The 18,317-nt window shown below is 37.6% G+C and overlaps 1 protein-coding gene across 1 annotated transcript; it reads right to left on the bottom strand.

Moving 5' to 3' along the window:
• Positions 1-4,321: 4,321 nt before the first annotated feature.
• Positions 4,322-16,031, bottom strand: hepacam2 (HEPACAM family member 2; the record flags this gene model as incomplete). Its single annotated transcript, XM_079258746.1, has 9 exons — positions 4,322-4,432; positions 4,555-4,628; positions 5,692-5,726; positions 5,808-5,829; positions 6,134-6,259; positions 7,768-8,067; positions 11,489-11,776; positions 11,874-12,233; positions 15,974-16,031. 9 exons carry the CDS (start codon positions 16,029-16,031, stop codon positions 4,322-4,324), a joined length of 1,374 nt encoding a protein of 457 aa, XP_079114872.1.
• Positions 16,032-18,317: the final 2,286 nt, after the last annotated feature.

Below are 18,317 nucleotides of genomic sequence, written 5' to 3'. Positions count from 1 at the left end.
GTTGATCACTTTATTTAGTAATCTAGACCTAGATAAACCATACCAGACAGCATCCTGGGTGCTGGCAGGCAAAGATGACATGGAGCACCATAACCAAGTAGCCGGCATAGTGTACAGGAACAGCTGTGCAGAATATGGACTGGAGACCTCTAAGTTCCAGTGGGAAACTCCCCCCAAGGTGGTGGAAAATGAGAGGGCTAAGATCCTCTGGGACTTCCAGATCCAAACAGATAAAATGGTGGTGGCCAACCAACCGGGCACAGTGATCATGGAAAAGCAGTAGAGGAAAGCCGTAGTGATCGATGTATCCATCTCCAATGATAGAAATATCAGAAAAAAGGAGCATGAGAAACTGGAGAAGTACCAAGGCCTCAAAGAAGAACTGGAGAGGGTAAAAGCAACAGTAGTACCCATAGTGATCAGAGCACTGGGGGCCATGTCCTCCACACTGGAGAAGTGGCTCCAACAGATACTTGGTAGTGAGACATCACACATCTCTGTCCAGAAAAGCCCAGACCTAGGAACAGCTAAGATACTGCGGAGGAACCTCAAGCTCCCAGGACTCTGGTAGAGAACCCAAGCTTGAGAGATGAACAGCCACCTACCCTGGGGAGATGAAAGGGGTGGGTGAGGGAGTAGTTTTTGTTTTTTGTTTGGTTTTTTTTGTTTTTTTTTAATAAATTTATATAGTTATTTGGTTGATATTAATAATATAAGTTTTCACATTTTTAAACAATATTGAAAGAGCATCGTTCACTCAATGTGTTGTTGCTGTCATATACCACTGGGTGGTAGTAATACAGCACAACAAAGAAGGGAAATAAAGACTGCAAATTATATTAATTTATTAAATGTATCTATTTTCAAATTATGATTAGTTATTTTTGGCTTCATATTGTACAATAAAAAAGGTATTGTACAAAAAAAGAGAGGTTCATGAGTTGCATTTTGTTTAGGTAGTTTTGACTGAAGAGTAAATATAATTTTAATGAAAGTTAAGGATGGTTGTTATTATTATTATTATTATTGTTGTTGTTGTTGTTGTTGTTGTTGTTGTTGTTGTTGTTGTTGTTATTATCATTATCATTATTATTATTACTTAACTTTCTGTTTTCAGAATTACATATAGTTCTATGTTATTTTAAGTCTTCTACATTTTTAATCAGCTACTTCTACTTTTATTTCTTCTGTTATTTGCGTTGTTGGGTTTTGTTATGGCTGCACTGTTAACTAAAATATATTTACATTGATGAGCAAGAGCAATTATGTGAACAAACCATGACTCTGTGCCATGTACCTCCAACCCTGCCAAACAATTATACCTGGCTTTGCATTGTAAACCATTCCAAATAATTACAAAAAATGGTGCATGCAGACATCAATTCTGCCTGCTCTGTAATTGTCCCCTTAGGTGTTCTAGCAGCACTTGGTTTAAAGCAGGCAGGCAGCATGCCGCAGGCACTGTGAGAGCTAGTTCCTGGTTAATGATGCCTCAAGCTATTTCCCAGTCAAATGAAGGTTAGACTGCTCTCCTAAGGTGAGTTTACTCCACTGTTGTTTGTTAGGCAGTCATCCACAATGAGGAGCCTCCCTATAAGCATACGCTGAGACGGAACAGATGGCCGCCTCTACCCGGAGATGCCACCACAAAGACACTGCACACTCAGTTGGGCCGTTCAGAAGCTATTATTAGAACTAGTTTCAATAAGCTACTTGTTGTTATGCAAGGGAGCATAATTTTAAGCTACAAATTATATATTAGGACAGGAGATCAGCTTTTGACTATGTTTTTACTTTCATGAATAAATGAGAAATGTTTGCCTCGCTACATATTAGGTTACAATGGGTTATTGAATAATCTATCGATATATATGTAAGAAAAATTAAATACTGGTAGATTAAACATAAATAAACCATTATGGCATTTCAGTTTTCAATATATTATAATAAAAACCCTTTTTGCTTTTTGTTTTTGTGCTACATAACTTCCCTGAATAAGTTTCCAAACCCGTTTCCTTTAATAGATTCATTATAGAAAACATGCTAATTGCATGTGAATCATTAAATCAATTTTCTTAAACAAAACACTTATTTTTGATTCTATTATAGTGCTTCTCTATATTTCTTTAAATTAATATGTAAGCACACAAAGCCAAGCAAGCACACACAGTCTATGTATTCGTGACAAGGTTTCAGCAGGAGCAGGTGGAGGGCACTCTGCCACATGCTGAACCATCCGTCTGTTGCTGCCAGCCTCCACATCTCGCCAGGTACACAACATACCAATACAAATGCTGACAGAAACAAACACTCTTCTGCATTTTTGGAACAATAAATCCATCTCAAACTCCTCTGAGAAGAGTGATCACAGCCAACTCATCAGATACAGAATGACTGGAAAGTAGCAGAACAACTGACAGATTCGCTGGCTTCAACTGCTTCTATTGTTTATTTAATTCTTAAAATTTGTAAAAGACAAATAATCATTTAAACTCTAAAATGTCATGCATTTTTTTTAAGATATAAAGAAGAACATAAACAGAAAAACTGCTAAATAAATGTGATTGTATTTGATTGTATGCAATAAATACATTTTAAATGGCAAAATAGTAAACATGTAAATATTTAATACAAAACAAAACAAATACAAAGCAAACACACAGTTAAAAACTGTACATTATTTTATTAGTTTTCTTATTTAAGAATTTCAAAATGATAGTTGTGAGCCAAAAACAAATGCTACATTTGAGGAAACATTGTCAAGTCCAGAAACCCTGACAGGCAAGTTTAACAAAAACTAAATTCTGATAATCCATTTTCCAAATTTTGCCTTTCTATTCATAGTTTTCTTGCCCAAACTTGGAACTAAAAGTTATAAATCAAAAGTATCTAATAATGAATCAGTCATTGGCTTTTGGTTCTCTGGGTAAAATCCCATATCTGACAAATACAGTCCTTTCAGCTTCCTGTGGACTTGTTCCACATCCATGGACGGCATCTTCTTTACTTTTTATACAATCTAACCACAGTTTACTGTCTGGTTAGAAAATCCTTAATGAAACTTTTCACATATATAATTTAATTATGCTGCAAACTATCCAAATACAGAATCTCTCAATAAAGAAATTGTTGCTTGTTTTTAAGGTACCTTAGCATGTAATCTGAACAGTTTTGTCTGCAATAAATATTTGTGCAACCAGAGCATCATAGCACCAACAGAGAAGAGGGCCTTCTGTATATCAACATTCATGGTACATCAGCATCTTGTGCCTCAAATATAGAGTATAGTGCTGTTTTGTTTGTCGTGTTTTTTATCGATCCCTTTCTTTCAGAATGCTATGTGGATATTTCTGGAGATAAAAGGCTTGCAAAGATATAAAGCCCCACGTCCACACCAAAGGGAGTTCTTCAGACGTTTTTGTCACCTTGGTGCAGGACATATTTCTCTTCCTTCACTTGTCAACACGACCATGCCACACAAATGCAGTACATAGGGTTGAGCTTTGAACTATTCATTCATTCATTTATGTTCTAAACCACTTAATTCAATTCAGGGTTGCAGGGAAGCTGGAGCCAATCCCAGCAATTAGTAAGCAAGAGGCAAGGTACATCCTGGACAGGTCGCCAGTCCATAACATGGCCCTACGAACTACTGAACATGAATTTCGATCAGATCAAGAAAAAAAATCATCATAATTTTTCCCTCTCAGAGCAGTTATTTAATCTGTTACTATGGGAACTAGCAAATCATAGTGACAGAATAATGTTTATAAAGGTTTTTTTGGAGTCCATGTACAATATTTACATTTCATTAGAACATGTTGCATACCTAGAAATGCATTTGTTATAACACTTATCAGAAAACATACTTTAATAGCAGGCATTGTTACCTTGAAAATATCTTATTGACAATGGTGAAATCATACAATAAATTGACTCTGTTTTGAAAGTAATCAAAGAGTAGAAATTAGGTTACTTTTCTGATTTTTAAAACAATGTAAAACTTGCTTGGTTATATGATATTTTCACTTTTGAACACAAAAGAAAAACAATTTCAGTTACACTTTTCACATTTTTAAATATATCAATCCATACAGATGTTTTTTGTTTTTTTTTAATCATGCCATGAAATCAGTAAAAGACATTTCATATACCTCCCAGACACTCAGCAGTAACAGTGCATGATCAGACAATGTACCCCAACAAGTCTCCGAAATCCCATGTGCAAAATAAACTGGGTCTCCAAACTCAGAGCTTCAAGCTTTGACAACTGAGACTTGTGAGGATAAAGCTACGCAGAAGTCTTGAACTTTCCTGGTAGTTACGTGAGCAAACTGTGACTGGGGGTTTCAGGAACATGTCTGATCACATCATAGATGGTGGTGTGCATATCCTGAATTGACTCGAGCCGAGCAAGAGATCTGCAGGACACCTGTGGGGGGGGGGAATGGCAGTTTCATAAATAAAAAAGCATGAAAACACATAAGAGTTAAGCAAACTTACTAATTCTTCTTTAAACATACAGTATGTTGCAGAATATAACATGTTAAATACCTGGGCAGACTCCATTTTCTCAGGTATAGAGACAAACTCATAGATGCCAAAGTCCTCTTTTGCATCTTCATGACCTGTTTGATGCACATTTATCATGTCACACCAACATTTAGATTACAGCAGTGTTTCTTAATCCTGGTCCTTAAAGGTGGAGTATGTAAGATTTTTAATATTTTCAAAATAAATTAACTAAAAAAATAACTACAGTCATAATTAGATAGTTTTTTGAACATGTAGGTTCCAGTTTGTCCATATTTGATGTGTTATTAAATTACAAGTTTGATTAATGACAAAGACCCTTCTTAAATGTTTCCCTACCAGTAAAAAAAGAGTGCTTTTTGTCATTTGTCATTAATTAAACTTGTAATTTAATAACACATCAAATATGGACAGACTGGAATGTATATGTTAAAAAACTATCTAACTATGATTGTAGTTAATTTATTATTTTGAAAATATTGAAAATCTTACATACTCCACCTTTAAGTACTTCTGCCCTGCATGTTTTAGAGGCAACCCCACTTTAACACACTTGTCTTGTTAGCAGGCTTGGAAAGAACTTGGTGAGGAGGTTCAGGTAAAGGTAAATATGAAGGCTATCACCATCATCAACCAGCCCTACGCCTTCAAGTCGTCACTGTGCTCTGTGCTCCCTTGACTTAAAGTTATTTATCCATTCGGCCATCAGGCTACTAAAGTAGTCTCACAGTAGTTCAGTCATTCTCATTTTAACCTGGAGTTTCACTGAACTGCTTGTGTGGATACAAACACTTATTCTGTTGACTGATTTGTATATGTACGTAGATGTCCGTGAACTGCAAATAAATCGTCTTTTGGGATCAATAAAGCTGTCTGAAACTGAGTCAATTATCCTGACCTTGTTTACTTTTCTGCTTTAGCTTCCTCCCATCTAAAACCTGTTTCTCTGAAATGACCTGGACTATGAGCCAAAGCAGAATCCCAGTCATCCATTACTTTCTATTATAAAACCTCATAAAACATAATGGAACATGTGTTTATATGTAAGTAAAAAAGAAAACACACTCTGTTATGTGCGTGCCCAGGATGATTGAAGTATATGTTGGTGCAGTTTTAAGTTAAAAGCATCCATAGATTTAAGTGAAAAACAAAGTTTACCTGAACGGTGTGGTCGTTTTTGCACAGAAAATGATCTGAAAACAGAAATAAATAAAATATTCAGCTATAAAGGCACGTTGAAACACATATGCTGATTTAGTGTTTAAACTACATACCTGTCGTAAAGGTTTATTAGTGCTGTTGAGATCAGAGTGACAGAAAGAAACACTTATTTACAGATTTGTAACCATAGAAACTTTTAACATCACCTAAACTCATCTAAAAGACTATGTTATTTTGCCCTGGTTGCCTTCAGTTGGGCGACATTTGCAAGTTATTTACATTTCTGAGTAACTTCTTCATCTAAGAACTTAGAGCTGTTTACCAGGAAAAGATCAGAATTTTACAGCCAGAATAATCAAATCTCCAACTTTCAGATTTCAAGTTTTGATCATGTTAAACAAACATACGTCAAAGCAACAGTATGCTAAGAATATCTAACCTTTCCTTGGATGGCACGTTCTCCTGAGGAAAAACAGCAGCATGCAGCCAATGACAAGCAAGGAGCTGAAAACAATGGCCAGCAGTGGGGACATTGATGCAGTCTCCTGGCTGTGCTTCTCCTTCACTGTTAATAAACAAAATTATATAAATGAGATGAACAGCGAAACTTACAACATGCCTTTGTGAATGACAGTGTTGATTCACCTCTTTGACCAACACTGAATGAGTGAACAGTTGTTTTATTTACTGGATAAGATGGTTAACATTCATTTTCTTCAAAACATCAACATAAAAGTGTTGGTGATTTGTGAAACCTTTAACAGATTGACATTTTGGTTGACTACACTTTGCAGGGAACTTAAATGCAGGACAATACTGAAGATTTCAGTGTGTGCCATCACACACTCCCAAGAATACGCTGTATTTGAAATATTCCTTAGGTATAATGAGACACTTAGTCAAAGTCAATGGACTGCCAACAGTTTTCATGCTATATACTTTATAATATCTATGCTGTATATCTTTTGCATTGGTTGTTTGCTGTGTCACTGCAGACATAGTGGCTGGACTGTTGAATGAAAATTCAGCAAATTTAATCCCAAAATGGCATCAGTTCAGTGATGATGAGCAGGAGTTGTAATCACAAACAAAACAGTGACGTTTTCCAATAAATTCACTTTGGACTCTGTAAAAACAAATGTTTGGCCACCAAAAACCCCACTTTCACCTAAACCCATCTCGGTGTGGGCATGGCCTTATTACGTTGTCAAGTCATCATTGGAAATAAGATTTTGCGCTTAATGACTTAGCAGGTTAAAAAGTTTAAAAAAAAAAAGACCTGTCAGAGTTACACCCCAATCCTCCAAATTGAGAGTGCTCCGTTTGCTAACCTCCGCAGGTCGAAGACTGTTTATAATAACTTATGGGCATTTAGCAAAGAAATACAGTAAACATTTCAGTTGCTATAACTCCTGTCACCTTCGTTAAACTAACTACAGTACACCGACTTATGCAGCCACAGAATTGTTTGACTGTTTAATTTTTCCTACAGTTGTCATTATTAGAAGATTACCTGGTAAAGTTAACAATAGATTTAGATGTCAGTAAAAAATAAAGTATGTCACAACACGTTGACTCATCTGACTGCATTTAAATCATGACCATTATCACCTGTAATCATCAGTGTTCCTCTCACAGTATCACCACGGCAACATGTCAATGTCGCATTCAGCACACAGAAACTCTGCATGTAATAAAACTTTAGTCAACAAATACAACAGCTGTTCTCCACTGTTTACTTTCCCAGCCACTGAACTCTAATACAGAGGGCAGGCGCCAAGTAAACGAGATGAAACCTTAGTTTCATATTAACCATGTATATTCCATGTTTTATCTGTCAACTGCTTCCACCATTCAGCTGTTGTGCAGAATAATGCTCCTCCTACAGTATTTTATCAGCCCATCTGTTCCAAAAGCCAGCCAGTCTTTGTCTTTGGCACCTAGGATCTTTCAAAGCTTACCAAACTCTTCTGCTTTTGGCACGACACACTGTTTACAGAATGTTTTTCTTAGAAGACTCCCAAAACCTTCCCACCCTCTGCTCCCTCTTGCCGTGTTCCACCCTCTACCCACCTGTTCCTAAGCTGGCCACCACCAGAGTAAACTGGGCCTCGTCCTGTTTCTGTGTTACATTGTTGAAAGCGCGGCACAGGTACTGTTCAGTCTGGGCCAGTCTGTAGGAGCGCACTTCCAGTCGTGGGCCCTCAGTGATGATCTGGGTCCCGTTGGGGCTTTTGGAGATCCAAATGTAGCTGTTGGGAGGGTTCGAGTCAGCCTGGCATTCAAAGAAGACAAGCTCCCCAGGATTAATGGTGAACACCTCTCCGGTCCGAAGGCCCTGACCAGAATTCACTTCCAAGTTGTAGGGACCATCTGTGTGAGTCAGGAAAGCATGTCAGTTTGCTTTGACGCAATACTATTTCTTTTATGAACTGTCTCAATCTGAGGCGTGATTGGCTTATTTTGCTTTGGTGTATTGTTGATTAATATTCCAATATTCAGTGAGTTTACAGACAATTAAAAATGGGTTTGAAGAGGTTAGCAGGTGTAGGAAATTCACAGGGTATGATGTTTGAGGAAAGGACAGTATGTAAATACAAGTGATCATTGGGTAAATATTGTTTGCTTCAGAGAGTTTACATTGGCAGACTTTGGTGAGTTCAGGGATCCAAAATATTCAGTTAGCTTATATCATTGTTATATATCACTATATTACTGGTCTGACTTCAGATAAACATCAGCATCATAACCCATCAAAAATTCCACTTTAATCTTGATAACCGCAGTGGGAAACTGAATGCAGTGACACCTTGGTGAAGCCAATTTAACATTAAAAACACAAAAGTGATCTTACATCAGACCTGGGTGTATATTTATTGTTTGTAATGCATTTGAAGTTGGAACTGTATCAATCAATCACACAGTGTGACTGAGGAAGTGATGCTACTAATGCTTAGCTTTAGCCAACCAGCTAATGCTAATGCTGCCATGAGGAATTGTTTCTTTGCCAAAGCAAAGATCAAAATTTTGTAAAATTAGTCTAACTTTAAAATGAAGTCAATCCTTCACACTGCAGACACTTAAGTACATTAACTTTGAGAGTTAAATAAATTTTTGATTGGTTAATGTGACGGGACTCTTCATTACGTATTGTTTTAAAGATTTGCAAGCGTGGGGTTTCTGGGATGAAACTATAAACAGTATCAAAATTATTTCTTTCTTTTTATGGCAGTGAAGCTTGAAAACTTTATGTATGCTCACTTTTCTGTCATAGGTATCATTATCAAACCAAAGCAACAGACTGTTCAGTTAGCCATCTAAGTAAGAGGAAATTATCAACAAGATCAATTGATCCTGAAATACATGAAGCCTGTTATTTCTGGACCATTGTCTGCAGAGTGAATATGCAGAAGGGATTTATTTGACTCCAAAACCTGCTTGTTTCTACTGTAGTTTTCACATCTGAGTTTTTCAACATTAACATCTACAGTGAGATTAGCATTTAGATTAGCATGTAGCCTACAGCAATCAGTCTGCAAGGTATGTGCACAACATTTCAATTCAGAATACAAATTGCTCTGAACATTGTACAGATAGAGACCTTAAAACTCACCATCTCAAGTTTTCTCTTGGGCCATATGTGATACATATGCACATAAAGTACAACACCCTTCTAAGAGAACTTCAGTGACATTTTTAGTGCAAAAATAGTGTATAAATAGATTTTAACACTGAATAACCAGAATTATTATAACAAGATTGCGACGGCATAAATATGGACTTTTCAAATACATGCACTGCCAGCATAATTATGGATTTATTCAAAGTATTTGCCTAACTAGCTTAAAATATAAGGGGTGAACCCAAAGACATAGCAGAGATCTAGCAAAATGTACTGCACTGCACATCGACTTGTGAGTTTTGTGGAAACTAAACCAAATTCAAATTAATTTTAAAGATAAGAGTTTCAGTTTTTGACCTCTGACTCACAAAAGCAGGAAGTCATTATCAGTAAATCTACACTCTTTTCATTGTAGAACAGAGGAGCCCTGTGAGATAAACCATGCAAATTCTTTTCCATAATATCCACGTGTTTTTAGTTGTCAGCAACCAAGCTGAGCTCATAGAAATTTACATATGACCAAATACTTCCAGGACTCTGTGCAAAACAGACAACTCAGAGGTATACTCTGTGGTTTGTTAGTACAAGAACTGGAACTCATCTTTACAAACTATCTTTACTTAATAAAGATTTTTTTTTTTTTAAATAACTTTGGTATTAAATTACACCTTCATCCCAGAATCCATCTCTTTTTATATATAGTGAATGCTTGATTTGGATGAGGGTCAAAGTTGTGGTTGTACCATTTCCACACACTTTGTACAGTATCCATATTTTTCAGATTATACATTTGCAGTTGTCTAATGTCATAACAAAGAAAATAAAGTCCCAAACAGGATCAATATCAAAGGTTGAAAGGCATAGACAAACAAAACAAATGTTTTTTCAGTGGCAGAGCAAAGCTAAAGCACCAACATCAGCTTAGAGCAACACAACTGAAAGCAGCCTACATCTCTGCTTGTTTTACATATTTCTGATGCTGCCACTAACTGGATGCAATAGGCTTAAACTTAGGATGTGCTATGAGAAGCAGAGTACGGAGGTATGTCTGTCTTCTTCCCTGCTCCTCAGGGGCCTTTTTTGTGAGTAGCTATTAGCTTTGCTTTCAAGCCAAGATTGTCGGCTGATTCTCCAAAGTGAAAGCTCTGTTGTTGTCTACTGCAAGTACAACACTTCTCAAAAGACCTCGTACTTTCTACCTAAAAATATGAAAAAGAACTACTGCATTTCATTAAATAAGTAGTTTCTCAGTTTGGTCCAAAGTTGCTTTCCTATGAAAGCAGAGACGTGTCACTCATATAATATAACAATTAGTGTAAAACTAACATATAACATGATAAGGTTCATTGTAAAGATATTAAACTTAACATGTTATAATATGATGCGTTTTGTGGGGAAAACATGAAGTATAACTGTGCAAGGAGTAGATGAGAGACATGTCTAATATACCAAATGGCATGAAACTGTACTTTATACAAGGCTGAAACGAGGAGATTGTACAGCAATGAAACTTGCAGGACACCTTGGTACCTTTTACCCGCCACTGATGTTGCACCCTGAAACCAGGCAGGACGACATCTTCATGTCTGCAACGTCATGGTTACAGTCCCAGCAGTGCATGTAACCAATAGAATGTTAATTTTAGTTTTCAGAAACCTGCCATAGTTTTAAGTAGTAAGTAGTGTCCATCCAGTATCTGACTGTACTGTGTTTGTCATAACTGTCCCACATTCCTGTGTGTTCAACAATAAATCAGAGTAGAACGATGAATCCTCAATAACAAAACTAAACTGTTCCTGCTTGATGAGAATAATTTACATTAAATGCATTTTGCTCCATTATTTCTAGGCCACAACAACCTCTACATTCAGAACTTGTTTCATGTTCTTAATACAAAACTTATCATGACATAGCGTGATATGTTTTGTGTCCAAATGATATGTTTTACTTTGCTACATCATGTTATAATGGTATCATCTTTTTTTAATTAGTTGACAGCTCTATGATTTCACTCAGTGTGATGTCTTAAAAACCACCACAAATGTTCAAATATTTAATGTACTTCAAATTATTTCTGGACTTGAAAAAAAAATTAATGATAATTTGAATTGAAGGGTTTTTACATTGCTATAAACCAAAAAAGGAAACAGAGAAATCAATTCAGCTACTCACAGTACACGCTGAGTTCCACCGGCCTGCTGTCTTGGCTCTCACTCACTGGATTGCTGGCCTCACAGTGGTAGACCCCTTTGTCTTCTTTTTTCACAGGACTGATAACTAGTGTAGAGTTGTCATGGGTGAAGTGGTATCTCTCACTGGGAGCCAGTCTGACATTATCCCTAAACCACTGGAACACAACTCTTGTTCCTCTCTCAACAGAACAAGTCCAAGTTACATTTGCTTTGTCTTCGATGACTGCATGTGATGGGCTCTTCTCAATGACTGGAACTGAGACGGGGACTAGAAAAACCCAAACAACCATGAAAAAGACACATTTGTCAATTTTGGAGTCATCTCAAAAACACAAATCAACTGAGACGATAAACACATAACTCACCATCGACTGTCACATGAATAGTTTTCTCCTCCTGGAAAATGTGTCCCATGTTGTTACGAAACTCTATATTGAGGCTCAGATGAAACTCCCCTTCGTAGTCTTGGTTTAACTGTTGGATCAACAAAGACATGTTGGGTTTTCTGAAGACGAGGTTGCTCCCGTACAGCATGTGAGCGATTGAAGCTGCTTTGGTGAATGTGATCAGCGTGGTCCGGGCGCCACTCGGCTTGGTGTGAGACCAAGTTCCCTGGATCTGAGCTTCATCCAGTGGAAACCGGGTCTCCACAGACAGAAGCAAGGGCTTCCCTTCAATGCCATGATGAACCAGGGAGGGGATATGGATGAATTTGCAGCTATACTCTGAATTAGTACAGATAGAAGGAGGAAATAAATGAGAAGGAGAGAAACAGATACTGTTAGGTCAGTAAATTATCAACGTAACATATGGTCATCCAACACTACACATTACTTGAGTTATAAATATATTAGAGGCTTTTTTTCTCTTGTGATTCCAAACAATATTGGTTGAGAGATTATTCCTTCGACCAATACAAACACATCCTTTCTTTAAACTAGATGTGTTTCATGTGCGTTTTGTTAGACTTATCCTGAATACTGTGAAGTGGGTGTGTTGGTATAATTCTTTCAGGTAAAAGGACCCAGCTGCAGCTTTTGTAGTTAAGGCGAAGGTACTTGCCCATGCACCGGTTAACAGATTATGCTAATAGCAGGAGCCAACAATTAAATACTTTTGTGTTGACTTGAGGGCCAAACACCAAGCTGCTAACAACAATATAGTAAAATCCACCAGACACGGAGCAACTTTACACTCATTCGGACCACTCCAGTCATTCTTTGGGCACTCTTTTGTGACTTTCCTGCGAAAATGACAACATAGGTTGGTTTCTGCCTTTATTGTTTGACCATGTGTTCCAGTAAACACTTCAGAGAACGACTATGACTATGATTGTGATAATGGGAGATTTCCAGGCTCTATATTATCTGTTTGTGGCCAAAACAAAACTCTGGATCAGTCAGCATCCTATACTGGTAATGTCACAGTATTGGTTTTGATTCATTTTAAATAGTCAGATTTCTCTCATCCTGTTTAGCTTTTATTTCGCTTCCTGTTGCATTTTGCATTTGCTTCCTAGTTTCACGCCTGTTTTGTGTTTAAATCATTTCTGTACTATTCCCTTTTCTGTCAGCGATGCATGGTAGTAAACAGTCATAACTACATTACATCTACATGTTGTTTACTGTCAGATTGTCTGTGTTCTAGCTCTATTCCAGCCTTGATCCCTTTCATTGTTTTCTTGTGTATTTTCCCATCTTGTTCCAGGTTTTTCGCCTTGCTCTTCTTATTACTTCTACATTCTGCCTTTGCTAACCCTTCAGGACTTATTCCAGCTTATTGTCCCTGCTCTGTTTGATAAACAAAAGCTGCGTCCTGCATGTGTTCTTTCGTCCTGTCAACCCACAGCCACCATCATGCTTATGTACAGACTGCAAATAGGCCGTTTTCATACTGGATATGTGTTTTTTTGCTTGGTGAATCTGACGGGTTAAAGTTATGACTTCGATGGATTTTTCCTCCTATCAGCAGATGAGACTTGTTTCTTCTTATTGATTGGCTTCAATTTTTCAGTATTCATTGATTTTTTCCCAAATCTGCAATTTTGTTCTTCTACTTTTCCAATCAGAAAGTAAAAACTATTAAACACATCAAACATAAATCCTCTGAGTTTCTCTTTCATCAGCTTCTCTAACCATGTCATTTCAGAATATGGGTTGCATGAATTGTGAAGAAAATATAAGGGATGGGGTTCTTTTGGTTGTAGGCATTTTCTGCAAAGCTTTTTTATGTTGCAATTTTTTTTTTTTTGGTAAAAAAAGCCACTACTTTATGTCATGTTCCAATAAAAACATGCTGTTTATATTTACATATAGAATTTTTCAGCAGATCATATCTGATGTGTTATTATTTGATCCAGGCTGTTTCCTTTAGTAAATCATGTAATGTCATGTAACACAACAGAAAGTCAATCAAATTAATAATTATCAGACCTTGACAATGATAAGATTTGATCTTTTTGCTTCTTATTTTGTGATTATGTATTCTTTTATCTCTTTACTGAATTTAGGTTAAATATAGAAATTTCAGCAAAGTCTCACTGAACTTACTTAGTAGATTTATTTTTTTACACTGAAATAGTGTGTCAGTGTTGGGAAGACAGTTTTTGGCCAGAATGAGTGAAAGTGGCAATATGAAAGCGAAACTGAACATTTAATCTGTATCCTGCTGCTTTTTGTCCATGTCCTGAAACTGTAGTGAGTTAATATTGACCCAGCTTACTGCAGGGTGTCGTTGTTGGCTTGTCTGATCCTGACCTCTCGTGAAGCAAACACTCGGGCCGTCTGAAGTAACTACAAACACTCGCCACTCTTGTCTGTTTAAGCTGGTTGCCAGGACAGTTTGTTAACTGGTTACGTGTCCAAAACAGACACCCTGGAAACGTCACAAACAAAGAAGAGCTTGTATTGTTCTTTAACAGATATTGTTGTTATCAGTCTTTTACTCAGTATTATCAACTCTGCCACGCAAATATGAACTCCGCAGCCGTACACCTTACATATACTCTGAACACAACTTCAAGTTAAAAAGTTTGCTGGAATAATGGAGCCTGTTTGGATGCAGGGTTAAATTGTGAAATAAACTGAAAACATTGTTGATTTTATTCCTAGTTTTTCTTCCAAGGACCCTTTTTTATGATTTGTTGGTTATACTCCAGTTTGTGTATCATCTCTCTCATTTTCAGTGTCTTTGTTTTTCCTCATATCAAGTCGTATTTTGATCTAAATTAAATGCTTGGAAAAAAAATAAAGAAAAAAAAACTAAGATAAGTGTATCTTTCCTCAGGTTTCTCTGATTTCTACTTGTCTTTGGCATCCTCTTCTCTGCCTTCCTACCCTGTCGATGCATTTTTCCTCCTCCTGTCCTCCAGCTGGTGTCAGCCAGGTTTCTGGTGACTGCTGCACAAGTTGCTCATGACAATAGATCTTCTGTGTGTTGGGTGTTATGTCCTAAATAATACATACAGCGCAAACACTGCGACACGTTCTGCTCTTGAGCCTGCAGGCCAGTTTCTGTGTGTGTGTGTGTGTGTGTGAGTCAGGGTCTGATGCCAGTAGCAGGAGTGTGCCTGTGTTTACACCAGCTGAGATTTTGTGAAAAGGCAGAATGAGGAGAAGTGTGCCCAGCCCGCTCCTACACTGTTGTCCCCAAACAGCATGGGTATTGTGGTGATAGAGAGGAGATTACACTGACAATGGGCTTTGAGGTGAGAGGATATCTCCGTTTGGAGAACATACCCGCACACATATTGAAATGGCTGCATGTGGAGATCCATCAGCACCTGCTTCTTATCACCCCTCACACCTATCCCGGTTGTTTGGATACTAAATAGAGTCAGCGGGCAAGTGTCCGAATGCCACCATCCTCTGTCCTTCTTCAGATAAGACAAATAGAGCTTTTCAAGGTGGTTTGATGATTCAAACAAGGAGAGAGTCTGCAATGGGGGGGGAGTTTTTGCAAATTGTGACATGTGAGAAAGGCAGTTTTATGACTGTTATCTCTGAGTCACAGACCTGTGGCCTAGGCCACTTCTTCTTTCCACTGGCGGTAACTTTTTGTCTTCCTTTGCAGGCAGCATGAGCACAAAAGCTAATTTTATAAAGTCACGATGTCCTGACTACGGCAAGGTCTTGAGAAAGAAACCACTTTGAAAGAAACACTTCAACTGATGGTCACTAGATGTCGAGTTTGAAAACATTCATGTGTTTTTCATTTTAAAATATGCATTTTATTTGAAAAGCTCCCTCTTTCATCCATTAAGGACAAAAAAAATTGAAGGTTTACATGAAAATTTTGCCACTTCACAACACCAACAAACTTCATGAACCAGCCCAATTCTCAACTCAACTCTGAGCTTTTTCCAACCAAACAAACAGCAACCCTAGTTACTGCTGTCCTTGCACCAACACACCCTGACAACTCAAGCACAGCATCCCAGTACGACAGTTGGAGGCACAAGACTCACCTGTTAAGACACACAGAAAAGAGCAGACGCACAGCACCGTTCTTCTGGTGGCCTCCATGGCATCTTATCCTTTGGGGATACGTAAGACTTCTGACGACCAGGCGAGGAGGGAGTGATGTAGGACAGAGGAAGGATGAGGAAGAGGTGGTGGAGGTGGAGGAGGACGAGGAGGAGGAGAGAAATGTGACTGGTTGTGGTGACAACATTTGCCAGGGAAATAAGAGGAGCTACAATAGCTTTCCTGCGTGCAGCTATAGGCCCCTCCCATGTGACACTGGGAGCAAAGAAGAGGTCCACCTGGCAAACACACACACACACATCAAGACTTTCCCTAAGGCTCTCACTGTGTTAAAGAGAAACTGAGACATAGAAACTGAAAAAAACGCAAGTTGAGATTTTCTTTACGTTATAAGAAGCTGTCTTCAGCGCTTCTGGCTGCGAAACAAAGCTTCCAACTCCTGACATCACTTTGCTTTTTGAAGCTCCAGAGGTGTAAGTAGACACCATGGTCAGAAAAAGCCTATTTCACCTGGAATGATGTTGTAAGGCTAGAAATGATAGGACAAAAAGGCAGAGACTGATACTGGGGTGAAACTAGCTGAGGAATGTAGGTGCCTTTGAGAATAAATGCTCACAAATAGAGAGGAAGTTAATTCTCATTTCACAAGTCATTTATAAAGTTTACGTTCAAATTAAAATACCAGTTTTACTTGAAGATTTTAATTCAGTTTTCTGAAGAGGACATGATTATGGACATTTTTTTCCATAGAGCGACAGTCCATAGCATGATTGTTGTCGGGTGGTATGGCTGGATTAATTAATAGTTATACCTGTCAAAAAAAACTGACCTATCCAATGTATGGAATTTATTAGAATAAATAAGACAAGATTTGTCTTAATTCCATGGAAAGTAGCATGTTAGGAGTTTCATGTCCCCTGGTGATTGGTGCAGATTAGCTTTTTTTTGCCTCTCCTTCTAGCCATCCTCTGAAAGGGTCTAGTTAGCTTGGAGCTGACCTCCACAGTAAATGAATTAGTCCATTGTAAGTAGTATAAATAAGTGCCTAGTCTAGTGATGGCACCATTATAGAAACAGATCATTTTTCTGCTGTCAAGCACTTTATCATGGGAGCTTTACTTTCCAATGTCAGACTTTTTTTGAAATGATCAAAATAAAATATTCATCATTCCGAACACATGATTTGGCACTTTTAATTAGAAATTGTGCCTGTATGTGCTAAGTGTCACTATGTGGTCCACAGTTGAAATATGTGACATAATTCAATTTTCTTTTAATAATATGCCTTTTAAAGAAAGCGTTTTCTAATAAAATATTCAACTTTTTACATTTTATGATTCTCTTATATTTTTAAAGTCTGCAATCTTTTTAGAGTTTGCAATTTTCCTTTGTTGCCTGTAGATGGGGTCAGCGCATCATCTCCCGGCCCTGAGTGGGGCTTTGGACTGTGTGGCACATCCCCCAAACAAATTTTAACCCCAGTTTGAAAATTACCATCTGTTTAAACCTGAATGTCTATTTGCAAACAATTCAAGACAAATTACACACCAGTTTGGCTAAATTCCCCCATGGTTTTTGCTAATTTGCTTGGTTTGTCTTCGTTTAGTTTAAGAGTAAATAATCTGTTTTCAACTATGTTAAAGAGATATAATGCTAAGGTGTGTTGCTTTACTTTTCTTTCCCCTGCATAGCAACAAAATAATTCAGAACATTTGTTATTACTGCTCTTCACTCCTACTAAAACACAGCAATTAAAGAAATACAATCATAATATGTAAGTTGTTAATTTTTAGTCAAAACATAAAAACTTTTTGTGAAAGAAAATAGCTTTCACCTAATAGCTTAGATGGGATGTTTTTGTTTATACTCTGGCCTTTTGACCCGACTCCTGCTTGGTGACTAATGAATTAGAAAAGTACATCCGTCCCTGACTGATATGCTGATGATTGAAGAAGTGAAGATAAAAAGAAACAAAGCAAAACTTCCTATTTACAAGTTATTGACAGTTGCTGTGTGTATGTTCCTTTATTCAGATAAGGTCTCTAATGTATGCTCTTCGAGTGTTTTCCTGGCTATGTCTCTCTGTTTTTAAATATCATCTCAGGTGGAGTCATTCAGTTTTGGTATCTGCAAAACCTGGTTGCTGTATGGCATGACCTTGTTTGCCATTTTGGACCACCTGTCCAAAATCTAGACACACCAGCTGAGAGATATATTCACACTACCCCTAATGGGGGTCTTATCGTCCTTAAATGCATCCCATTTTCCTCACAGACCCATTTGTCTCCTTAGGCCTGCGTCTGCTCCTCCACCCTCTCATCGTGT

The sequence above is a fragment of the Telmatherina bonti genome (genome assembly GCF_933228915.1).
Source record: "Telmatherina bonti genome assembly, chromosome: 19".
NCBI classification, from domain to species: Eukaryota; Metazoa; Chordata; class Actinopteri; order Atheriniformes; family Telmatherinidae; genus Telmatherina; species Telmatherina bonti.
This window is presented reverse-complemented; position numbering and strand designations above follow the sequence as displayed.